The sequence below is a fragment of the Grampus griseus genome (assembly GCF_964374135.1).
Source record: "Grampus griseus genome assembly, chromosome: 1".
Taxonomy (NCBI): domain Eukaryota; kingdom Metazoa; phylum Chordata; class Mammalia; order Artiodactyla; family Delphinidae; genus Grampus; species Grampus griseus.
The window spans coordinates 72,038,999-72,063,281 of NC_139017.1; the positions used below are offsets into that span (position 1 = coordinate 72,038,999).

Consider the following 24,283-nt stretch of genomic DNA (forward strand, 5'->3'; position numbering starts at 1 on the left):
CAGAACCCCAGTCCCTCTGTCTCTCATTTCCCTCTCCTCCCCAACCCTCCCACCTATCTCCAAAATAAAGAAACCAAAGGTGGACACAAGTGTGAATCTTAAATTATTATTTCTTCCTGTCACTTACACCCAAGGTGGGGGGCAGGGCAAGGGGAGGGGAACAGGAGAGGGGGGATTGCCTCCCCCCCACCCCGTAAGGCACTGAGTGGAGAAGCCGCAAGGGGGGAGGGGGGAGGCCACATTGTCCTCACTCCCTGGGGCTAGGCCCCAGGTCTCCTCAGCCCTGGGCTCTCCCATCACCTGAAATGCTAAGATGAGGCCCAGGGCAACCCGACCTCCCCCTACCCCAATATATTACATCATCACTTTTTAAATAGATACAAGGACTGGTCCCGCTACCCCCTCCCTGTGACCCCCCCCACTATTGGGGGTACCTGGGCAGCTGTGCAAATGGGCATGGGGGTGCGTGGGGGGGGGAGGGAGAGCACCGGGCCCCTGAACCTGCCCCGTTTAAGGAAGGGGAAGAGCCGCCAGGCCAGGGAGGGGAAATAGTGCAAGGCAGAGCCCAGGCAGAATGGGGTCCAGCACCCAGCGAGGAAGGTGGGGAGGAGATACCCCCACCCCCAGCAGAATTGGGTAGTTAAAAATCTGAAACTAGATTTCAACAAGACCAACAGAAAAGGCTATGTACAGACCAGGGGTGGATTCAATCCTAAGGGTAGAGTGAGGGGATTACTCTCCCCGACCCAAAAGGAAGCCCGGCTGGCAAGGGTCTGGGGAAAGGATCCCTTTCCCACAGGTCCGCAGCCCACCTTCCTTGCGGCCAAGCAAGAAGCTATTTGCCCCGGCCTTGGCAAGGGGGCGCCGCTCACCAGCTGGGGTGGTGGAGGTTGAGAGAAGACGGCTCGCTGGAAGTGGCCGCCAGGGGCGCTCGCCCGCGCAGGGCACGGCCGCCAGATGGCGCCGGCTCGCCCGTTCTCCGCAAGGCTGCCCCCAACCCCTCACTCTGTCCCACACCCTGCACCGCGCCAGCCCGGGGGCGGCGTGAGTCAGGGGCGGCAGCAGTGTCGGCGGCTCCGGCTTGCACCTGGGCGGGGAGGAGGAGAAGAGGGTAGGCCACCGCCCGGCCCGCCCTGCCCTCTGGCCCCGGGGAGGGAGCGGCGGGAACAAGACATTCCCTGCCCAGCGACTCGGGAGGGGAGGGGAGGGGAGGAGAACCAGCAGCAGCTCCCGTAGTTGGGCGGGGCCCCTCCCGCTGCCCCCAGGGGCGGGCGAACCAATCAGGCCACCCCGCCCCCTTCTCCAGGACCCCATGACTCAGCGCTGGGAGCAGGGCGGAGGGGGACTAGGATGGCTCCTTCCTTACAGGCCCAGTCCCCCAGTCTTTCAAGCTTCTACCTTGCTTTCCCCCACTTACCCTTCCTTTGCCGCCCCCCTTTGCATAATTCACTGCCAGGAAAAGGGAACAGAAACCAGGAAGGAGGGGTCTCGAAAGGGAGGGGCAGTCCTTCACCCCCTTACACAGCCAAAACCCCAAGGGGCATGGGGGCAGGGCAAGGCTTTGGTCCCAAGCCCCCCACCCCCTAGAAACCCGCATAGCCGAAGAGGGACCCCACAAATCAGAAATACATTATTGCTTCTACTCCCCAGGAGCAGCTGGGGACAGGGACCCCACCTTTACAATGGAGCTGTAAATATATACATGATATCGTATGTATCACTCCTTGGGAGAGCACCCCAATCTGGGGAGCCTCTGCCCCAAAACCTTCTCAGCTTGGAACTGGAATGAGAGCTCTGAGGGAAGGGCCCAATTTCCGATGCCAGGGAGGCTCAGTGCCCGGACCCCAGCGCCGTCTCTGCTGCACACTCCCGCTGCTCAGCATGGGCGTCCCGGCCCCGTGCTGCTCCAGCTCGGCCACTCGTCCCTCTTTAAGAGGACTCCATGGCACCTTCAGCCTGAGGTGTGGTGGGTGCCCCCTCCTCCTCATCGTCATCAGGGGGCCCCGGGGTGGAGACTGGGGGCCCAGTAGGGGCTGGCTCCTCCCAGAATCGAGCCAGAGAGAGTCGGAAGTTGTCCAAGTGGCCATTGGAGAGGTCGAGGCCAGCAGGGGTCGGGGTGGCGGCAGAGGGCGGGGGGTAGTGAGGGGGCGCATCGTCCTTGCGGCGCCGCCGGGTGCGCACCTCCAGGCAGTTCTGGCCTTTGAGGTGGCGCTGCAAGTGGTCCTCCTTGGCGAAAGCCTTGTGGCACAGGTGGCACTCATAGGGCCGGTCCCCTGTGTGCAGGTGCATGTGGTTCTTGAGGTCATAGCTGTGCAGGAAGCGGGCTGGGCAGTGCGAGCATGAGTAGGGGCGCTCTCCTGTGTGCTTCCTCATGTGGATCTTCAGCTTGTCATTCCTGGCACAGGCAAGGGGGAGGGGCAAGGAAATGGTTCAGGATGCGATCCCTGGGTCATCCTGGCCGGGTTCCCAGGCCTCGTCCCACTCCCATCCCCCACCATTCGTTTCCCTATGACTGCCCCAGGAGACCCTTGCTGACGTGCCTGCAGCTTAACTGGGCCCGGCCACCACCCACTCTGCCTCCAGCACAGCCACATCTTTCATGCCCCAGACCTACCTCCCTTGACTTTCTTTCTCCTGGTCTCCCTAATCTGGTCTCTCTCCTCACCCTGGGCATCACCACCCCAGTCCCTCCAGGATCACCTGCCTCCATACCTCGGGTCTCATAATCCCTTCCTCACCCCCCGCCTCGACATGGCCCCTGCTGCACCCCTTCCCCGCTGGTGCTCACCGGGTGAAACGGACACCGCAGACTTCACAGGCGAAGGGCTTCTCACCAGTATGGGTCCTCATGTGGCGTGGCAGTTTGCCAGCCCCGTGGATAATCTTGTGGCAGACCGGGCACTCCTGGGGCATCTGGGAGCGGCGTTTGCGCACTAGCTTGTCCTGGCCATCTAGGCCTGGTGCCAGGGTGTCCTGGTGTAGGGAACTCAGGTAGGCCATCAGGTCAGGATCGATGGCATCCTCATCTGAGCCCAGCTCCTCTGGGGACAGCGGGGGCCCGCCACCCTGCGCCAGCCCATAGGCCGGGGGATATGCCAGCTCCTCCTCTTCTTCCTCACCCTCATAGGCCTCATAGCTCAGGGGCCCCTCACGGGGTGAGGCAGTCCCTGTGGGAGGGCTGTAGCTGTCCCCCAGCCTACTGCCCCCGCTGCTGCCCACTCTGCCTGCCGCCTCCTCCTCCTCCTCGTAGGTCAAGGGATGGGTGGGCACTGTGGGCACTTCAGGCACTAGGTGGTTTGCCCGGGCCCCCTTGGTCTGCAGGAAAGCTTTTCGTGGCTTGCGGCTGCGGCGGGCGACAGGCCGAGGGGGCGGCGGCAGCGGCGGTGGGAGGGGCACCTGTGGAGGGCTGTCTTCACCGTTGGGAACTCCCGAGGCTGAAGCTGTGGCTGTGGCGAAGGCCTCCAGGTACTGGCGAGCTCGCTCACAGTCGTCCTCGTCAGGGCTGGGAGCTTCTAGTCCGCTCCCCTGCAGAATCTCCATGCAGGCAGCGATGACACACGGGATCTCCAGCAGCCGCGCAGCCTGGAGCACTGCCGGCATGTTGGCGCTGCTGGTGGTCAGTGTGGCTGTATAGGCAAACTCGAGCAGGGCACCCAGTGCCTCCGGCCCCACAAAGTCCAGCTCACACACGCCGGCCCCTGCTCCCCCGGCAGCCACCCCGCCGCCCCCAGCGCTCAGGACCGCCCCGCCACCGCCCTCCGTGAAGAGCTTCTTGAAGTAGTGGCTGCAGGCAGCCAGCACAGCCCGGTGGGTGCGGTATTCAAGGCCCTGTGTCCGGATGGTGAGGTCACATAGGTGGCCCAGCTGGCGCTGCTCATTGAGGCAGCTCAGGAGCTCACTGCTGTGGTCTGGGAATGGAATCCCGATCAGGTCGTCCTCGGGGCTCCCCATCTTCTCCTGCAGAGTCAAGTAGAGAGGGAGGTTAAGAGCGCTCAGCCCTGCAAGGTGGTCCAGGGAAGGGATATATACCAACGTTGGCCAGGTGACTGCAGACTACTTAGACGGTCTTCTAAGTACTTTACACCCACTTCATCTTCCACAACCTTCTAAAGTAACAGTTATCATTCATTTCACAGACAGGAACCTGAGGTGCAGACAGGTGAAGCAACTTTCTATGTTAAGTGCAGAAGAGGTTCAAAGCCAGGCGATGGGCCCAGAGTCCGTGTTCCTAAGCACTGTGCACTGTTCTGCCTCTGTGAGAGCAGGAGCCCTGCCTTTCTGGCCTTTCCTAGAGACCCGTCTGCTTCACGGGTCTGCCCCATTCCCCATCCCTTTGGAAGAAGCACTGGACTGGGAGAAAGGATGCCTGGGTTCTGGTTCAGGCTTCATGAAGAGTTGGCTGAAGGACTCTGGGTGGCTCTGGCAGCCAGCCTCAGTCATCTGAAAAGTGGGGTAACAGTCTTTGTGATGGAACCTCCTCTCAGCCCAGAGAGAGGCCAATGAGAGAGTTCAGATTCACATTGCGCCAAGGACTGTTCAAGGCAAGGTCAGGTGCTTTAACTTATGTTATCTCCCTAAAGCATTTGGTGTACAGTAAAACACTATGCAAACCTGAGAGGTGGCTTCCCAGCACCCTCCTCCTCCTCCTTCCCCACCCACTAAAAGTTCATCTCCCCTTCTAGATCCCCCCTTCTAGAGGCCAAAAGGGAAACACAGCTCCCAGCATCCCTCCCCCCACATCCTCCCCTCCCCCATGGGGCCAAGGAGCAGCCACCCTTTGCTGGGGTGTCGCTGGCTGGCGCGGGTGCTTCCTGCCCCGCACCGATAAGCATCGTCCCCGCCCCCTCTCCCACTGCCAATAGGCCAAGTTCCAGTCCCACCCCTCCCCCACTGGGCTACCACCACCACCTCTCCCTCCCCATTCCCATCCAGTCAGGAGAGTCCCCCCTCTCCAGAGGACCATCTTTCACCCTCTATGCTTTCCCCTCCAAGGCAGAGCCACAGAAGGTGCAGAGCTGCCAGCAATCCCGAGGCTGGTGGAGGGGAGGGGAGGGGTAGTAGAGGGAGTCTGGCCTGGAAGTGGGGAGATCTGCTTTAAGTCCTGGCTCTGCTACTATCTTTTTTTTAACCATACCATTAATATTTATTTATTATTATTTTTAAACATCTTTATAAGTATTCTGCTGCTATCTTGCTGAATGACCTTGGGCAAGTCATTTCTCTCTGTGCTTCAATTTCCTCACTGTACAAGGAGGGGCTGGGAATGGATGCCCCATGGGCTCAGCCCTTCAGCCCTGACATTTGGTGGGTCTGGAGCAACTGGAGACAGAGTTGGGGCCTGGAAAGAGCTGGGCTCGGGAGTCATCCAGGCTTGAGTTTGAATCCTCCGTCTGCGGCTGATTAGCTCTGTGACCTTAAACAAGTGATTTAATCTCTGGACCTCTTTCCTCATCTCTAATATGGGATCATTCCACCTGACTCCTAGGGCTGTGGTGAAGGTTAAATGAGACCGTGGGTGGCACAATGCCTTAACACACACAGTAGGGGCTCAATAAATATTCTGGCCTTGGCAAGGAGAAACAAGGCCTCACCTAGAGGCAGATTCCACTACACAGGTGGTGTCTGCTGGGAAACAAGTCTGTCTCCCTCCCTCAAATCACCCCAGGAAGTCAGGTTACTACTAGCTACATGACCTTGGACCAGTCACTTCCTTTCCTGAGGAGACCTGTTTCCTCATCTGTAAAATTAAAGACTGACCTAGATGATCCTTAGGGCAAGTCCCACTGACATTTTGTCAGTGTCTTCTCTGCCACTCCCAACAGCTGCTCAGTGTTGGCCATTGATGGGGAAGATTTTGGGAGGGGGGGTTGGAGGAGTCAAGGGCTACAGGTTTCCTCTTGAGGACACAAGAACTGCATTGTTTCTGCCTGCCTCCCTGTCCCAGCACCAGAACGCCTGCGCGGAAGCCATGAGTGAGCAGCACCCATGTGGCTCATAAGCCACAGCCAGACACCCTTAGACAGCCCACCCCTTCCCACCTTAAGTCCCCAGATCACTTCTCTCCCTAGGGGCCAAGCAGTCTGGGAGCACTCCCAGTTTCCTTTGGTTCCCCTACCTGTACTTTACAAATAGTACAAGAGGCAAATGGCCCCAGGACTTAGAAACAAACAAAATCGGGTGGGCAGCAGCAGTGGCCACTCAAGCAGCAATGGGCTCCCTCCTGGGCCCAAGCAAATCCTGTCCCTCCTGAGGGGGATGGGTGGGGCTGTCCTCGATGTCCATTGGCCCGGGGCTGGGCACCCGCAGGCACGTGGCTAACCCCATCCCTCTCCCTCCTTCCCTCCACACCCCACCCATTCCCGCTGTTAAGCCCGCCTCCCTTCTCCCACCCCAGGGCCGTCTCCGAGGCAACTTGGTGTGGCGGGTGCGCTGATTGGCTGACCCCGCTGTCAGGTCACAGGCTCTGGCTGGTTCACGATGCAACTCACTCAGGCCTGGCTCGGGCAGGGGTGGGTGTTTAACCCCTTGGGCCTAACCCTGTGGCCACGAGGTACCAATGAAGGAAGGGAGAGGCAGAGGACACACGTGGGAAGGGGAGGTGTTCACATGGTTCTCTAGCTTCTGGGAAACTCCCCTAGCCCTTACCCAGGGCTCTGGCACCCATGCTAACTTAGGTGCCACCTGGAACTAGGCTGATGCCAACCAGGCCAAGGGGATACTCCTAGCCCCATCATCTGGGAGGGGCTGCTGGGGTGGAGGCTTCCCCCTTCTTTCTTCCAGGGTGGGGCACTGGTGCCAGGATGCCCACCCCACCTTGGGCACCCTTCCCACCTCTGTATCCCAGAGGGCCCAGCCCCCCGACGCCCATAAGTGTCCCCACCCAGCCTGGCATGCCCCCTCTTGCTAAGACCTTGTGGGCATGGGCGTGTGTGGTGGCTGGGGGGGCAGCTGTGCCAGGGAGCCAGGCAAGGTCTGTTTGGTCTGTTTGCCTGGTAGGGGGAAGAACTGGGGGCCCCACCCCATCTCTCCCCACTTTCCCGCCACCCCCCAGGCTCCCCTCACTGTCAGGCCTGCTAGACCGGCCAAGCCGGTGGGCAGCTCTCTTGAAACTGGGCCCTGAGTCAAGCTTGCCCCATCTTTGGTGGGGGGAAGACTTTGGGGTTAGAAAGGTGGGAGGGGGCAAAGGGGGGAGCCCCTATCACCTACCCCTCAGTGCCCAAGGGCACCTGCCAAGGTGTGTCCACCACCAAGAAACCATAAGGTAGAGGGCACTGGCCCTGGCATGGGAAGGAAAAGGAGGCTGGAACTCTTTCCAGGTGCTGACCTCCGGCAGTGTCCAGTGCAGGGCTGGGGGCACCAGGGCCAACACCACCGGCTCGAGCCAGCTGAAGAGCTGGGATATGAGGCCCTGAACGGGGCAGCTGAATAAAGCTGGCCCCCCTTCCCCACACCCTGGGGATTAGGGGAGTAAGGCTTAGTGTGGGGGGCAGCAGGCGGAAACAGGATTAGCGGCGGAGAAAATAGATATGGGCCTGAGACACAGGCACACAGAGCCACCCCTCCCCAAGCCTGGAGGCCCCCACCTCTGGGCTCTGCCGGAGAGCCTGAGAGGGACCTGGCCAGTCCTCTCCAGGTGTAGCAACGTGGGGTGGGGGAGGTTGAGGACCAGGCTGTGACACCTCCTGCCAGGGTGATGGAGAGGCCTGGCACTCTTCCCACCTTAGCCGGCCACCCTTCCCCCTTACTTCTTTCTCCTTTCTGCCCCCCTCCAACCCCCACCCCAACTCCAGCCTCAGGTTCTCTTCCTGTTTTTTTGGAGCTAAGTTTGCACGAAGCCAGGGCTTTGGCCTGTGGCTGGACCAGGGGGGTGGGGAAATAGGACAGCCAGTCCAAAGTCCTCAGGGACCCAGGAATCCTAGTTCCCCAGCTTCTCTCACCCCTTCTTAGGGTCTCTGAGGCCCAGGGGCTGAAGCCATCTGGCCTGCCCAGTTGGGAAGTCAGGGTGAGGGGTTGAGGTGAATCCCCTTGAGGATTGGAATGGCTTTGAAGGAGAGGCCCTTGGCCCAGGGATGCCCTAGGCATTTATGGAGCCCTTCCCTCTCCACCCCAGCCCCTCCAAGCTAGTACATGCCTTCCCCATCCCCCATAGGCCGCTTCCCCCTCCTAACCTCACCACCCCCAGCACTCACACTTCCTGGGGGCCGAGGCGGGGAAGAGAGACCGCAAGCCACGAAGGGGGAAGGAGGCAAGGGGAGTTGGCTGCTTCCCGGTGCCGTGGGGGTTAAGCCTCTCCTCCCTCAAAATCCCCAATTCCTGGTGCTTCAGCTCCTGACAGGAGGGAGACCTCAGTGTCCCCCCACATTTTCTTTCCATGACAACTGCCCTAGTCCACAGCCGCTCAGGCCGCATCAGGGTAAATCTGAGGGAGATAAAAGATGGCGGAGGAAGGAATGGGGGCAACTCCGTCTTCCCCAGCCTTCCCCTCTTGTCCTTTGGGAACGAGGCCCTCTCCACTCTTGGCCCCTTTTCTTGGCCTCTTCCTGTCCCCTTACCGCCTTCTCGGACCCTTGTCTCCCCTCCCCGCGACTCATCCTTTGCTTTCCTTCCTTCAGCCCTTGCGAGGCTCCCGCTTCCTCTCTACCGCGTCTATGTCCGTAGGCCTCTGAGGAATCATCCCTACCTCTCCTTTCTTTTCCCTTTTGGTTCTATCGCTCAAGCCTCCTCACTTCCTCCATTTCATCTTGCTCTGAGCATCCCTTCTCTTCTCCCCAGGCAGGCGCAGTGTGGAGAGGGGCAGAGGAATTAAATCAAGATGCCAGGCCTGCCCTCCAAGGCCTGGTCTTGCCATGAGATGGTCACATGTAAGGTACCCACGGCCCCATTTTGGATGAAGCACAGGGCCAAAATTTGGGGGACAGTTGGGGAAGATGGGAGGGGGTGGTACAGTGAGAGCGGATGTCGGGTGGGGTGAGGGGGATAGCCTAGGCCTCTCTGCCCGTCAGAATTTCCAGCCCTGGAGCTGCTGGACTTTCCCCAGAGGCTGCCCACCCTAGGCCAGGCAACTGTGCACTTGGACAGACCCTGGTCATCAGGGTTCCCAGCGGGGGTCTGCCGGAGCAGTGCCAGATACCCTTAGGGCCTGAGGAGACCACACAGGGTGCCAGGGTCTGCCCTGTGCCCACCCCCTCCCCCCAGTCTAGCGTCTCCGGCTGGGTAACCGAGCCGGCTGGTAACCCCACACCCGCCAAGCCGCCAGCAGAAACCTGAGCCCCCCAGCCCCAGAGGACACCCCGGCCCGATCCCCGGAGCCCGGCTCCCTGCCAGCCTGTCCAACCTCCTGTCCTGGCCCAGCAACCCCTCGGCTCCCGTAGGCCCCTTCTTCTGCTCTCCTGTCCTCCTGGGTCCCCCAGACACAGAAGCTTCCCCACGCTCCAGCTCCTCAGCCCCTCAGTTCCTAAACTGCCCCCTGTGAAGTTCAGACACCCTCTTCCTAGCCTGTTTTTCAGTCCCTCTCTGACCCTTGGCCAATTCTAGGCCTCCAAGCCTCCCCTGGGGCCTGATCTCCCAAGCCAGAGTGTGGCCTACTCACCTGAACGCTGAGGGGCCTTGCCGGCAACTCCTCTTGGCCCCTGGGGGGAGCAGGTTGGGAGGGGTGGGGGAGGGCCGGGCTGGGGGGGAGGTAGGGTGGCTGTTCCCCGCTCCAGCTCCCTCCTTCAAAGGGGCCGCCCACGACTTGGCCCAGCCCCTCCCCCCTACAGCCTTAACTCTCTGGGTGCTGTCCCCCCTCCCCCCAGATGGAGGGAGGGGTTACCAGAGGCCTGGCAGCGTGGGAGAGGGCCTAGAGTCTCTGCCTGTGGTGCCCGAAGCCCCAGCTGTATCCACCCTGGCCCGTCCTCTCTCAGTCCTAAAAGGGGAAAAAGGTGAGCAGTAGGAAAGGTAGGAGCTGGGACAGTCCAGGAGGACAGAGGTGAGGAGGAGCAATGGGAGAGGCTGCTGGAGGTGGGACCAGGAGAAGGAAGAAGGGAAGGGAGGGGAGGGGACAGGAGGCAGCAGTGGCCAGAAGCGGGAGGAGGGGAACCCTGGACAGGCAGTGCCAGGGGTGACAGGTGCCTAGGTCCCAGCCCCTCAGGGCATATGGTATAATAGGGGAACACAGGGAGGCCCTCCAGACCCCAGTATGTCCCTCAGCACCCCTGGGAGCTGGCCGAATTCTCCCCACTCTGTACTGGGCTGGGGCCCTCAGGGGCTGGGCAAGGCAGCACCCCGCCCTCCCCATGCCTCACCCCAAACCCACTCACATACCACAGTTCCTTGCCCGGGCACCAGCCCCTGCCAACCAGGCCAGGGGGCAGCACTTGTGCCAGCCCCCAATGGCCAGGAGGATCAGGGGGACAGAGCTGGCCTGAGGGGGGTGGACAGATGGGGGGAGCTGTGGGCACCGAAAGAGGAAGGAGCCGGGAGGGGGCATCTGCTGGGAAGCGGCTAGCCCCACCCCTTGCGTAAGCTGCTGCCACCCTGGCTGGTTGGGTGGGACCCGCCTGGGCCTGAGGGGTAACTCAGGAGGGCTCTGAGCCCAGAGATGGGTGGGCCACAAAGTTCCACTTAAACAGCTTCTGGGGTCTCTTATTCCTGGAACGAGGCGTGCCCTAGGTCCCCCAGACACTAGGCCATCCCAAGTCCTACTGGGCTGGGAGGGGGCACCACAGAAATGCCCCCTAAAATATCCCCTCCCCTTTCCCCCCAACAGCTGCTGGCTCAATGCCGCTGGCCTGCTGCCCCTTACCAGCTCCCGGCCCGGTTGGCACCTACCCACCAGGATGCTGGCAGTCCTGCCCTCCTCTCCCTCCTACCCCCCTGGCTCCCAGCGCCCCATGCCAACTGTGGGCCTCGGGTGGGGGAGGGTCACCCCTGTGCCTTGGTGCCAGCTAGGCGGGCCCAGGCCCTTAGGTCCTACAGATAAGGCACAAGACCCTGTTCTCAAGCCATCTCCTCAAGAGGCAGCGCACGGGTTAGGGCCTACACAAAGAGAGCCCAGGGGGCTATGGCCAGCTTGATGAGCAGTTATTGAAGGCTCTACTCCCCAAGGTGGGGGCCAGTGTCTCTCCCTGCCACCAGGCGCCAGCCTCCCGGCATTCCCCCTGCCCAAGCATTTGCTTGGGCACCAAAGTCCCTGATATTCCTGAGTGCCCTAGTGCCTGCAGCCTGTGAGGGAGTGGGGCGGGGCTGCTCTCTGCCCTTTGATCCCCATAAAGGGAGGGAACCAGCCTAGGGGGCAGGGGGCAGGGAGGGAGTTCATGGGGCCTCTCCGTTTCACCCGTGCCAGGGGCAGCAGGGCAGGGTGTGGGCATCTCTTGGGTGGGGCCCTCAGGTGAGAATGGGTAGCATGTCTCAGCAGGGGGGATGGACGTCAATCATGGGTACATGGTGTCATGTGGGAACAAGATGGTGAGGACAAGGTGGGGGGATGCAGAGGGTCCCCACATTCCAAATCATCCCAGTCCGCTTTTAGCCCCATCCAGAAAAATTTCCAGACTTAACCAAACTGAGAGATCAAGGAGGACTACAACTCCCAGTATGCACCACAATTGCTTTGCATGTACCTTGGGAGCTGTAGTTCCCTTGAGAAGCCCAGTGCTCTCCTCTTCCCCAGAGCCTTGCTGATGGGGTGGGGAGGGCAGAGCAGAGGACTTGGTTATGAATCTCCAAGGGGACTGTGTTTAGAAGAGGTACAAGGCAGGAGGTCCATGGTGGGGGGAGAGGACCCCCTCCCAGGCAAAGGGGGAGGAAAGGAGGAAGGAAGGAGGAGAGGATGTCTGTTGAAAGGGGCATATGGGTGGGGAGGAGTTGGGGGGAGTGGTGGAAACAGGAAGGAAACTGAAGCCAGAGACATGAGGTCGAAAGCAAGGGCCTGGTGGAGCCCCACTCCGAGGCTCAGCAAGGACTGGGAAGGCATTTCCCCCTGCTGGGCCTCGGCACCATTCTGGTGGTCTGGGGAGGCATAAGAGGAATTAGTGATGTCAAGTCACAGTAGACTGGTGTGTTTGCGGGGGTCACTGGCTCCATTTGCCTGCCACCAGCCCTCTTTTGTCCAGGGCACCCCAACTCCCGGATCTGGCACGGGTATCTGCTGGCTGGAGAGCTCTGAAAGCTGACTAGGTTCTAGGATGCTAGCAGGAAGAGGAAGGGGTTGGGGGAGGTTAGGGCCAGGCCTGATGGGTATGGTGGAAGGAGACATGTATGGGGTTAGGCCCAGGTGTGAGGTCAAGGAATTGTGCTGGCAAATGAGGATGCCATCCTCTAGGGCTGAGGCCATAGCAACTGGGAGGCCTCAGTGAAGAGAGGGCTAAGATGCCAAGGAAGGCCACCAGCCTCCCACCCATCCCAGGCTGTGGGACAGAATGAAGAAGGCAGCCCTTTCCAGTGTCCCTGTGGAATTTGCTAAAGGTAGCTTTTCCCCTTGTGCCAGGCAGCCTGTGAACATTAACGGTGGCAACTCAGGGGACCAGATGGCAGCTGGGTGCCTTTTCTTAGTGGGGGTGGAGGTCAGAAGTGGGCAGAGGCTCTGCTTCCAGGCCACTTTCCCTGGGCTCCCCAAGGTTCTGGAACAGATGCTTATAGGCCCCAGCCAAGACTCTTGCCAAGACCTGGGTCTGGCTGGGTGGTGGGTCATTCTTGCCTCTCCAAGGCCTTTGATGGTGGGCAACAGTAGCTCTTACCCCTTCCCCCCAGTCCCCCAGGCCCGCCTTGGCGCCTGGCCGCCTGTGTGTTGGCAGGACTGGTGGAGGGGGGGGCGGCGAGGCAACTTCAAACTGTCCGGGCAAAACGTCAAGTTTACTCACGAGTTTACTCAGCAGAAGGAGGGGGAAGAGGCCAGGGCAGGCACACCCCATGCCAGGGTCCTATCCGTCTGCTTTTCCCCACCTTCCTCCCCCACCCTCCTCTTCAGTCCTAGGCCAAAACAGGCATAGGCCCCAAGGCCTGGTGGCAGGGCAGTCTTAACTCTCGGAAGGTCAGGGAACCAAGCAGGCTGGAGGCAGGAAGCCCTGAAGCAGGCCCAGAGGCTTCTATCAGAGGGCAGTGCCCTGCCTGGAGCCCATTCACTACCCGTCTTGGGACCTCGGCCTTAGGCCAGAACTGGGTCTCTTAGCCACCAAGAAGGGGGCAGTACCAGGCCAGGCCTCCTCCATCTGACCAGTCCCCTGGGCAGTGGCTTCTGACCCCAAATGCCCAGTACTAGGCTGTGCCTCAGGCAGCATGATGCCATCTGGGCAGCCATAGGATCAGGGGCTGGTTCTCTAGGCCTTGACTTGGAATGAGGGGCCAGCACCCTATCTGACCTACTTCCCTTTCCTCCCCACCTGCTTTCATTCTCTGCTTTTCTCCCCCAGCCTTCACTGTCCCCACCCCAGAGGCGCTCCGCCCCCCATGCCCGCTGGGCCCCCTCCCCCACCCTTCCCCAGGGTGCCAAGTGCAAGCACACAAAGGGCCCGATGGTGCATTGTTAGCCCAGCCCCCGCTGCCCGCCTCGCCCTCCCAGGGCAGGCACTAGGCCAAGGAGGAGCTGGGGGCCCTGGGTGCCAGGGGGCACCATGGGGAAGGGGGAAGAGGTCAGCACCTGTCTCCCAGTCCCTGGGGTCCATGTCAGCCAGAGCTGAGCAGTGATGAGAGTACCCCATTAGAGCAGGCCTCTCTCCTTGACACCTGAGCCTAGTGGGCACTGCCTTCTTTCTTCCCCAGAGCCCCCTTTGGGTGGTATTAACCCCTTCTTGACCCCTGTGCTAAGGTTGGGGGGTGTGGTACCCAAGGGAGGGGACAGTGTCTGGGGGTGCCAGCAGGCTGTGTGGTGCTCACAGCAACCATGTAACAGAGGCACGCTGGGGGAGCCGGGGTCCCGAGGGCCAGGGACAGGAGGCAATGACAGAGATTTCTTCTTGTTTCATCAACTGCTCCAGGGGAGCCCCCTGCCCTTGTCCCCAGTCACCACTGAGGAGGAACACTAAATGTTACCCAAACTCAGTCACAAATATGTCCCTCTCCAGCCCAGCACAACACTCCATATGCCCACTGTCCCCTCCCAACCTGATGCCCACTCCATGCCAGCTCTCCCAGCAGTGCCAGGAGGGTACAGGGGTGACCAAACCAGTTGGTGTGTGGGGGGGGAGCAGGAGGCAACCCCATAATCATCCAGGCTCACCCCCCTATACACATGCACCCTCAGGAAACAGAGTTCCCATCCTGGTTTAACCCCTCACCGCCCAATCTGGCTCCCCCTGCCCCTTGATAAACTGTCTCCCTCCTCCAGGAATAAGTTGGGGGAAGGCGGAATAGCTGCGCTGACTCATTCCCATTCTCAGCTGCAGCTAGGGGTCTCCAAGGCACTCGGGTGGGGGTCAATTCAAGAACGCCCTCCACCTGGCCCGGAAGCCAGGACAGCCTGCTGGTCTCCCCCTCTCCCCAGCACCCACTTCCGGTGTCCCAAACTAGGTCAGCAGCGCTCGTTTCCTGTGGGTCAGCTAGCACCCGCGCCTCTGCCCCTCCCCTGCTCCGGACCCAGACTCCCCGCCCCCCGCCCCCCAGGGCGCCCCGAGGTCTCACCACGTCTCAGCCGCCCTTTGATACGTGGGGGTTGTGCGGGGCGGGGGGCAGGGGACCCGCCCTCTCTCCAAACACTAGCAGGGCCGGGGCGCCTGGGCAGGCACGTGTCCGGGCACAACCCGCTGCCCACGCCGCCCCCCCACTCCCGGCCCCCCCTCGCTCTGGCCGGGACACGTCGCTCTCTTACTTGGGGTGGGGTGGGAGGAGAGAGAGAAAGCTGGAAATTGAAAGCAGCGCCCCCCACCCCTTTGAATGGCAGCCCTCTACCAGCGGCGCTCAGAGTAGGTTCTACAACAACACAGTAGCGACCCCCACTCCGGGTAGGGGCAGGTGCGCCGGCGCCTGTTGGGGGACGGGTAATAGGTAGAATTCTTCCCAGTCGCCCACCCTCGCTCTTGGGCTCTGGGGGCCGGAGCTGGCTTTGAAAAGGTGGCGGCGGTACTGGAGCCTGAACGAAGAGAGTGGGATTGAGGGGAGGCGGAGAGAGGGGTCGTTCTATATTCGCTCGGAGGTTGTCGCTGAGTCCCACTACCAGCGAGAGAGCGCGACTCTGGAAGCGCAAGAAACCGAATAGTCCAGCCGGTAACTTTCCCCCAAGCCGCGGCTCCTCCTGTGCTCCCCCCACCCCCCATGCAACTGGCCCGGGTCCAACCCACCGCGCCAGGGGGCGCGGAGTTGGGGGGGGGAGCGTTGTCCTAGTTAGAATCCGTCAGCGTTTCCATTCCCTCTACTCGGACGGGTCGGGGGTCTCCCCCTAAAGTCACGAAGGAGACTGGGGGAGCGCTCAGCGCCGCCTCACCCTCTCTCCATCCCGGAGCCGCCAGTCTGTCTGATCCCAGAAGTGAAGAGAAAGTTTCTGGGGACCCTCCGTCCTGGGTTGGGGGCGGCTGTAGTTCCTTCTCTACCTTTCCTCCCAGTTAAAATCAATTCCAAAGACCCGGAGTGTTGGGAAGGCACAGGGAAGGGGAGTGGTGGGAATCTGGTCTGCGTGCGTGTGTGTATGTGGGGGGGTCCCACTTACAGGACGGACGAAGGACACTGCAGCAGTCTCGAGTATGGGGGACCTCTAGCCAGGAGACAAAAGTGGGGTACACTCACCTCTCTGCCTTTGGGTCCGCTGGCTGGAGCTGCTGAGGCTCCGGGTGTGGGGAGAAGCGCGTCCCCCGCCAGGCCCGGGGGCTTGGGGCCCTGCTCCGGTCCTGGTCAGAAGGCCGCGGTCAGTGGCTCGCCGCTCTCTGCTGGGGGGCTCCTCCTCCGCAGCCCTCTGCCTCCTCCTGCCGCCCGCCCCCCCCTCGGCCGCCGAGAACCGTACATTCACCTGGCTCCCACCCGCCCCCCCTCAGGGCCCGCCTCACCTGTCCTGCTGTCTCACCTGTCCTCCTGCTTGCTTTCCCCCCATCCCTCCCCCCGCCCCCTGCCACCCCCCAAACTCCCCCTCCCAACCCTTAGCAACACCCTCTGTCACTTCCTGGTTTTTCACCCGCCCCCCCAGGCCCCCCTCCCTCCGCCCAATAAGGACATAAACTTCAACCCCTTGGTCCAGCCAGTCTCTGCAGGGCGCAGATGGATCCCTCCCTCCTTTTTCGCTCTCTTATTCCAAGCTCTTACTTTGCTCTCCGAGCTTTTCCCACCCTCCTCTTTTCCCTCCTTCTTTCCTTCTCTCTCTCTTTCTCCCTTCACCTGCCGCGGTCCCTTTCCTCCTCCTCCTCTCCCTCTCCCTCTCCGTCTCTCTCTCCCTCTCTCTCTCTCTCTCTTTTTCTCTAGCCCCTATCTCTCCCAGTCCACCTTAACTCGAGCTCCGCCCCCGACCCCCATCCAGCCCTCCGCCGCTACTCCGTCCCGCCCCCTGCACTCCACCTCCCGGCCCGCCCATTGGCCTGAACACCCGCCCATCCCAAGTGGGTCCCTCCCTGCGTTCGGCCAGGGAGGGGGCGGAGCCGAGGGGCTGGCCTGAAACCTGGAGGAGGGGAAGAGGAGGGGGCAGTGTCCGCAGCGGCCGGGGAACCGAGCACCCCCATCAAGGGCTCGCACTCCTACAAGAGGGGCTTCCGTAGGGTCAGCACCTCGGGAGGGAAGGGTATGAGGAGGTTAAAGATACACTAGATGGGGGCGAGGCGGGGACTTAGGGGATTGAGGGAGGGGGTCCCGTGAGGGGCTATAATCAGGTCAGGGCCCCTGGAGGTAGGGGGAGGGGAGCCACCCGGCCATCAACTCCAGCTCCTACGCCCCACCCCACCCCTTGGAGGCGGGGGAATTGAGGGTGCGGGCACACTGCGTCCCTCCCCACGCGTGACGGCGCCTCGCGGGGAGGGAACGGCGCCCTGGGCAAGCAGCCTCTGCGCTCCAGCCGGTGCCCGATGCGGCCTTGGCATTGTCGGAGGGGAGGGGCCAGGTCCGTGAAGGGGGAGGGGGAGGAACGCTCACGCTCCTGCTCCCCGCCTCCATCCCGCTGTTCCCGAAGTGGAGAAACTGAGTCTCCGCGAAGGAGGGACCTCTGGACTTGGGTTCGCTCAGAGACCTGGGAGGCGAGAGGGGTCTGAGTGTTTTACGATGTGTATGTGGATTTGGGGGGGAGATCAGGATAGGTACTTCAGTGCCCCCCAACTGAGGAAGGTAGCCTGTTTGGGACGCTTCCAACTGGGCCTGCGGCGCTACGTACCCCAAAGAGCCCCTCCCACTAGTGTAAAACTGATTCAAATCCGGCTCCGGCGGGCCAGGTTCCGCTCCCCGAGGCCGGCCGGGCCGAACCGGGTCGAACTTGCTTTCTCCAACCCCAGCCCCCTCCGCAGAGGGCCTCCCTCCCTTTCCAGCAGGTGGCTCCGCGGGACACCAGCTCAACCTGTTGGACCACAATAGGCGGCGCCAGGGGGGCCCTGGCCCTCACCCGGACTGACCCGGGATCCCCGAGCAGGGGGAGGGGCGGAGTCCCGGTCCCTCCCTCTCTCTCCCTCCGGCCGTGACTCAGCCTCGGGGCCGCTGCCCTGCTCCCCAGCCAGGGGCGGAAAGTGTGAGGCGCCCCTGAGGGCCCAGGCCAAACCAAACAGTCCCCCCACCCCAGACATTATCTCACTGTAGATTTAGGGGGGCTCTAGGAAGGAGGGGGTAGCAGTAGCAGGCATGGGTCTCTCCCGCTCGGGTAATCCGCTCCAGGTTTTCCTATCGTCCCTGTCCCTCTTGGGTCCCGAGGCTGGTCACTGCTCCGGGTTTTCTTCTCGGCCCCGCCGGACAGATTCTGGTTCGCGAGCGCCCGAAGCCGGCGGGGTCCAGGCCAGGGATTTTCCCTCCCTTCCCCAGCTCGGGGTCGCGCTAGCCTGGAGAAGGGCCGTGCCAGGGGCAAGACGGCAGTGCCAGAAGCACAAGTGAAATTGAGAGGGGGCTGCTTCGGGGTGGAGAGGGCATGGCCGAGGAAAAGGGGGGCGGGAAAGTGGCTCGGGGAGGGTAGAGCCAGGGCCTCTAGAGGCAATAGAAGGGAGGGCGCCTTGGCATCAGCCCATAGGTATAGAGAAGCGAACAGCGGGCTCGCCATGTCCCCCATCCCTGGGGGTCGCCTCAGGCGTTTTGTTGGATCCCACCTGGATTTTTCAGTGGCTGGAATGCCATTCCTCACTTGAGTCTCGAGAGTCCGGGAACCTCCTGTTAGTTTCTCAGTGACGCCCCCTCCCACGTTCTCTTCTGGTCCACAAAGCTCCCTCGCTCAGAAGTCGGAGTGGGGAACCCCGACTTTGAAATTCCCGCCTAACCCCCAACTCCCGGGCCCTTACCTCGCCAAACCACTGAGACCGCGTCGGCCAAGAAACGCTGACTGGGGGCCCCGCCCTCTCCCACGAAACCCCAGCCTGGCCCCTGGGGCCTGCCGCCACCCCTGCCCCGCCACTAGGCCTGGACTGGAACTGGGAACTGGAGGGCAGGTGTGGGCTCTCCAAGGGCCCTCCAGGGGATCGGGGAGCGTCCAAGATCCGCACGTTCAGTTGGTCTTCAGGCGACCAACTAGACCTTAATTTTGTGTGGCAGGAGGTGGGTAAATACCCGGAGAGTGAGGTGGTTGACCAAAGAGAAGGATGAACGCCCAGGCCGGGAGTTAACCCCTTTTAGGGAGAACTGCACACCTGGGGTTGGGACAGCGATTCGGGGTGAGGGCCAGGTGCCTAGGCCGGGCCACGTGCGCCAAAGTTGAGCTGCAGAGGAGCTGGATGTTTGCAGAGCCTGGAGGAGAGAGGGCTTCTGGCGGGAAGAAAGGCAAGGCTGTGACTGGGCGGGGTCCTGAGTGAGTGGGTCTAGGGGCCTGCTTTGGAATGTGGGGGGCTGAGCTGGAAGCGGCGCATCAGCTTCGGCGCCCACCTCTTCCCCGCTCTCCGCCTTCCCCCGGCTGCCTCCGCTTCCCTCGAAAAACCCGCCGCCCAGGAAACCGCTGGGGGCGCTCAGACCGCAGCCCTGCCGCCCCCCGGCGCCCCCACCGCGACCGCCCAACCCACCTGAAGGAGCCGTGGCTGCCAGGGTTGCCCCCCTCCCGCCGACTCCCCCCACACCTGCGGGCTGCACTATTTATAACTCGGCGCCTATTCCGGGCCTCTGGGCGGGAGCCCGGTGTCGCGCAGCGCTAATCGTCGCCGGGATCTCTGCGCCCCCCAGGGCCGGGGGAGATAAATTTAGCCTCAGGAAGCTCGGGGGAACATTTTCCAAAACTCCACGTCCCAGAGAAGGCGAAACTGAACCCCTCTGCCCTCAGCCTCCTCCGGACAGCCACCAGGCGGCGCAGGTCCCCCGGCTCGAGAAGCCGGGTCGCTGCTTTGAAGCTGGGGTAGGTAAAGGGTTGAGAAAGAACGACCTGAGGATACTGAGGGGCGGAGGTCAGAGGGGTCAGAGAATGGCCAGAAGAATGGGTATGCCCCCAAGGCTGGCAAAGACTGGAGTAGACAGTCTCAGCTGGGCATAACTGAGAAAGGACTAATGCCTTTTGAAGGGGAAATAACTCATATGCAAACGAGATGCAAATAGGGACGCAAATAAGAGCGTATGCCCTTGGAGGTCTGCGCTCTGGAGCTAGTGAAACAACTGCCACACTCCCCTTTCTGCCCGTCTTTCAGTTTAGCTGGGAAAACGTGGGACCCTCCCAAGATTATTACTATAATATCCAGTTTATTGCGCATGGCTCCTCAGACCACTTCTCTTGACCCCTCTCCTCCAGCTTCTGCACACCACTGACGGTCTTATATTCGACGTAATCAGCTGGGAATCCTGGATATCAGGCCGCTCCTCCGCATGCTGTCGTACTTGGGGGTCACTTCCAGTTCTGCCTGGTCTCCTTCCCTGTTTTACCCCGCCCAGTCCCCTACCCCTTGTGGCCACTAGAGGGCTCCGGGGCGCCGAAGGGTAAATGAGATCTTACCCATCCCTCCCTGTCTAGGTGCCTGCACATCTTCCTTTATTGCTCCCCTCATCCCCCTCCAGTGAGTTCTTGAGACAGTAGTTTGGACACTTAAAACCTGAACTTACTCTAGTTGGGAAGAGAACATTGCAGGGAAGCTGCCACATCTCACTTTCCCTTCTAGACCAGTGGGGAGGTGTAGTCCAGGGAACCATCTCCTGGCTTTGTGGCTTACATGAAAAGGGCGTAGCTGGGCCTCCCAAATGAGCGCGGGGGAAATCAAGAACAAGGGGAGATTAGGGTTCAGGTGAAGTGGGAAATCATGGAGTGGGTGCAGAATAGGGGTGGATAGTCCCTTCCACATTTCTGCTAGCCTGGCCCTGCCTCCCAGGCCACTTAGGCTACCATCCCAAGCACCAGTTCAGAAGAGGAAGGCAGGAGAGAAGCCCTGAATTTGAGATGAGAGAATCTGGGTTCACTAAATGACTACCCTACTGCAGTGTGCTGTTCATATGACTTTGGAGAGGTCACCACACCTCTCTGGGCTTGTTCCTTCATGTTAAGATGGGACAATTGCCCTCGTCCTAGCTACTTTTTTTTTTTTTTTTGCGATACGCGGGCCTCTCACTGTTGTGGCCTCTCCCGTTACGGAGCACAGGCTCCGAATGTGCAGGCTCAGCGGCCATGGCTCACGGGCCCAGCCGCTCCTTGGCATGTGGGATCCTCCCGGACTGGGGCATGAACCCATGTCCCCTGCATCAGCAGGCATACTCTCAACCACTGCGCCAGCAGGGAAGCCCCGTCCTGCCTACTTTTGAAGTGGACTTTTGTAACGCTCGCACACTCTGTAGCTGAAAAGGGCTCTGGAATGGTATATGAGGTTTTTGTTATCCTCCCCATCCCTCTCCTCAGTCTTTCCACTTTCAGGGTTCTGACACTCTCTTTCCAGCTCTGACACTCTCCTTGGGCTACTGGCAGTCACGACTTCTCTCCCCTCTTCAGCTCTGACCACCTGCCACAATCACAGGCCCTGCCTTCCACCCCTACTACTTCCCCAGTAGCCCTTGCCAGACATCCCCTCCCCTGGCAAAGTCAGAACGCTCAGACTTCAGGATCCACCTCCAGGCACTGCCCCAGCTTGGTAGGAGTGAGGTCTAAGAAAGGAAAAGGAGGCAAATGTCTAGAGCTTGAGTCAGGGAAGGGCTGGGGTTGGCCAAGCAGGGTGCAGGCTATGAGGGGGAGAGGGAACTCCAAATTCAGATGGGAAGTTGAATTCTGTGTCCATCTCTACCACTAACCTCTCTCTCCTTGGATTCAGGACCTTCTCACTGCTGTGCCCTGGGGCTCTGAAGGCACCAGGCAAGAACACTGACCTGCATTTTGTGGATGTCTAAAGAGGGGCTGCCAGGGATAAGAAATAACCTTAAGTTGGAGTACTATAGAGTACCATACTGCTGTACAAAAGAATGGGCAGGCTCTAAATATACTGTTGTGGACTCCTGTACGAGGTATGTGAAGGGAAGATAGCAAGGTACAGAACAGGGTATAGAGTATGTTATTAACTAGAAGTATAAGTATATGTAAGTGCAGCCACTTCTCCCTACTGCTATTGCTGTAAGCCTGCTCTGAGCCACCAACATGTCTGGCCCCGATTGTGCCCATGACCTCCTAAAAGGTCTCTACTATCCTACCCTTGGTCCTCTAAAGTCTATTCTCAACCCAGCAGCCAGTGTGAGCCTTTTAAATAAAAAATCAGTTTATGCTCAACTGCCTGCAACAGTTCCTCATTTTACTCAGCATAAAATCTCAAGTTCTTACCATGGCCTACTAGGCCTGCCTCCACTCCCATCCTTAGCTTGACTTTCTCTTTTTCTATAGAACCTATCACCTAGTAACATCAATGTACTTATTTTTTAATGTTTATATTTTATTTTCTGTCTCTACCCACCAGAATGTAAACTCCATGAATACAGGGATCTATTTTGTTCACTGCTGTATTCAAATCAGCCAGATTGGCATATAGCAGATGCTCAATAATATTTGTTAAATGAAAGAATAAATGTTTTGCTATTTGCAAAAACATGGATGAACCTGGAAGGTATTATGCTTAATGAATAAGTCAGACAGAGAAATACAAATACTGTATGTTATCACTTACATGTGGAATCTAAAAAATAAAACCAATGAATGAATATAACAAAACAGAATGGACTCACAGATATAGAGAACAAGCTAGTGGTTACTAGTGGAGAGTGAAGGGGGAGGGGCAAGACAGAGGTAGGGGATTAAGAGGTACAAACTACTGTGTATAAAATAAATAAGTTACAAGAATATATTGTATAGCACAGGGAATATAGCCAATATTTTATAATAACTTTAAATGGAGTATAATCTGTAAAAATTTTGAATCACTGTGTTGTACACCAGAAACTAATATAATACTGTAAATCAACTATACTTAAATTAAAATAAAAAACTAAAAAAAAAAAAGAATGAATGACGATGCAGTATATGCATAGACTATCTCTGGAATGCTGTCCAAGATACTGGTCACCATGGTTACCTCCAGGCAGGAGAGCTGGGGGATAGGTGTGGGAGGGAGATAATTTTTACTATCAGAGTTTATTAGGCATATATTACTTTGACAAAAAAAAAAAAAAAAAGAAAGAAAGAAAAAGAAAGAGAGAGAGAGAGAAAGCAAGAAAAAGAAAATAAGCCCAGAGAAAAAGGAGTTAACTAAGAAGTCTGAGGAAGAGCTGGTCCCTGGCAGTGAGGGAGGGCCACATACACCATCTCCAGGCCAGTGTCCCAGGACAGAATGGAGGGTGGAGGGCATAACTGGGCCCCAGGGAATGCTGGGTAGAGATCCCAGGGACACTGGCTGGCTCTGAGGTCGTTGGGGGCTGTGAGTGGGCATGTCATTATGCAGGAACAAGACGATGTAAATGGCTGGTGTGTGCCTACCACTGGGAGTGATTCAGGGAGAGCATGTGTTGGTGGCTGCCGAGGGGAAGTGAAGAGTCAATTCTGCTCATTCTGGCTGTTTGTGTCCTATGCACTGTCATAAACCTGAGGGACCTGTGTGGCCATACAGGTGGCTTTCTCTTGCAGCTTTGTGTGTGAGCTAGAGGAGCAGGGCCGGACTTCCTCCGTAAACTGGGAACTAGCACCAGCTCAGTGCTTTCCCCAAGATCTTCAGGGGCAGGGAGCTGGCCAGACCAGGTCTTCTATTTGGGTTCCCATCCTTACACACAGGGCCTCACAGAAGAAGACCCCACCCAAGCTGGACTCCTCCCTGTCTACAAGTTGGGAGGAACCTGGCCTTTCTACCCAACGCCCTCCCCACCCAGGCACCAGTGAGTCAGGAAACCTGGCTTTCATTCTGTTCTATCCAGGAAAACTTCCTTCCCTCCTTGGTTCCCAGACTCTTCCAGTGCTGACTTTTTCTGACTTCCCTGTAGACATTTAGAACTTTTGGTCTCAAGGCTTATTTATTATACATACAGTTCAGTGATTCTCATACAGAGATACTGGGGGCAGCCCATTCCTGGTACTAAGAGGGTATGGTGAGATCAGCCATCTGGGCCGGTGGGCTCACTGTACCAGGCTTGGAGGAGTGCCAGGTTCTGCTGCAGTCTGACTGGGGTCCTAGCCAGCAGGCCAAGCTCCTGTGCACCAGAGGTGCACTGGAGGTGGGGCCTGGGAATAGAGGCCGAGAGATGAGGCAGGTCTGACAGATGGCACAAACTCAAAGCAGGATCACACTTCACTCATTGTTTGTGGCCCGTCCTTGGTCAAGCACAGCTGGCCCCAGGAGTCTTGATGGGGGTTGGGCTGGGTGCTAAAAAAGAGAATGGGAAGCTGAGAGGCAGGCTCCGCCACAGAAGCTGCAGCCATGCCTCCTGTCTGTTTGCCCTACCCTGCCCACCTGAGCGATGCTGGCCATGGTGCCAGCGGGGAGGAGGCAGCTCCCTGCTGCCATTAATCCAGCAGCTCCTTGATACACCAGCAGCAGAGGAGGATGTAGGCGACTTCCTTCAGGGTCCGCTGCAGGCCCTCCCACCCTGTGCCCGTCTTCATGACAGGCACCCGGAGTCCAGTGTCTCGCAGAACTCCTCCAAGGGAGAAGGGCAGGGCCTGGGCTAGGGGCTGTATCCGGGACTGCATGTGGGCAGCAGCTCTGAGGAAGGGTGTGGGAGCTGCCTCTAGTGCCTTTTATCAACATTGTCCCCACCCCCTTCAGACCTCATGACTGTGGGGACAAAGGCCCCAGGGTCTAGCACAGGGAAAGTTCTGGGCCTGAGAATGGGCTGAGTCAGCCCC

General features: G+C 59.4%; 2 protein-coding genes across 5 annotated transcripts; both read right to left on the reverse strand.

Moving 5' to 3' along the window:
• Nucleotides 1–92: 92 nt before the first annotated feature.
• ZBTB7B (zinc finger and BTB domain containing 7B) lies at nt 93–16,007 on the reverse strand. 4 transcript variants are annotated; one of them, XM_082661888.1, is made up of 4 exons: nt 15,951–16,007; nt 15,694–15,794; nt 2,789–3,957; nt 93–2,395 (listed from the first exon to the last, which is right to left on the reverse strand). In XM_082661888.1, exons 3-4 carry the CDS (start codon nt 3,949–3,951, stop codon nt 1,930–1,932), a joined length of 1,629 nt encoding a protein of 542 aa, XP_082518014.1. In that variant the 5' UTR covers nt 3,952–3,957; nt 15,694–15,794; nt 15,951–16,007; the 3' UTR covers nt 93–1,929. The 4 variants fall into 4 exon arrangements, with proteins under 4 accessions (XP_082518014.1, XP_082518017.1, XP_082518015.1 ...); XM_082661891.1 differs by lacking the exon at nt 15,694–15,794 and having other exon boundaries at nt 15,951–15,985; XM_082661889.1 differs by lacking the exons at nt 15,694–15,794; nt 15,951–16,007 and adding an exon at nt 14,596–14,681.
• A 7,934-nt stretch (nt 16,008–23,941) lies between these two features.
• On the reverse strand, nt 23,942–24,127 carry LENEP (lens epithelial protein; the record flags this gene model as incomplete). The annotated part of the gene is made up of 1 exon (XM_082657967.1): nt 23,942–24,127. One exon carries the CDS (start codon nt 24,125–24,127, stop codon nt 23,942–23,944), a length of 186 nt encoding a protein of 61 aa, XP_082514093.1.
• Between the last annotated feature and the right edge of the window lie 156 nt (nt 24,128–24,283).

Bases quoted from the DNA above. Each gene is read 5' to 3' on its own strand.
- ZBTB7B (XM_082661888.1), bottom strand. From the start codon at position 3,951: ATGGGGAGCCCCGAGGACGACCTGATCGGGATTCCATTCCCAGACCAC. The intron at 2,396-2,788 runs GTGAGCACCAGC...TGCCTGTGCCAG, and splicing joins TGCGGTGTCCGTTTCACCCG to GAATGACAAGCTGAAGATCC.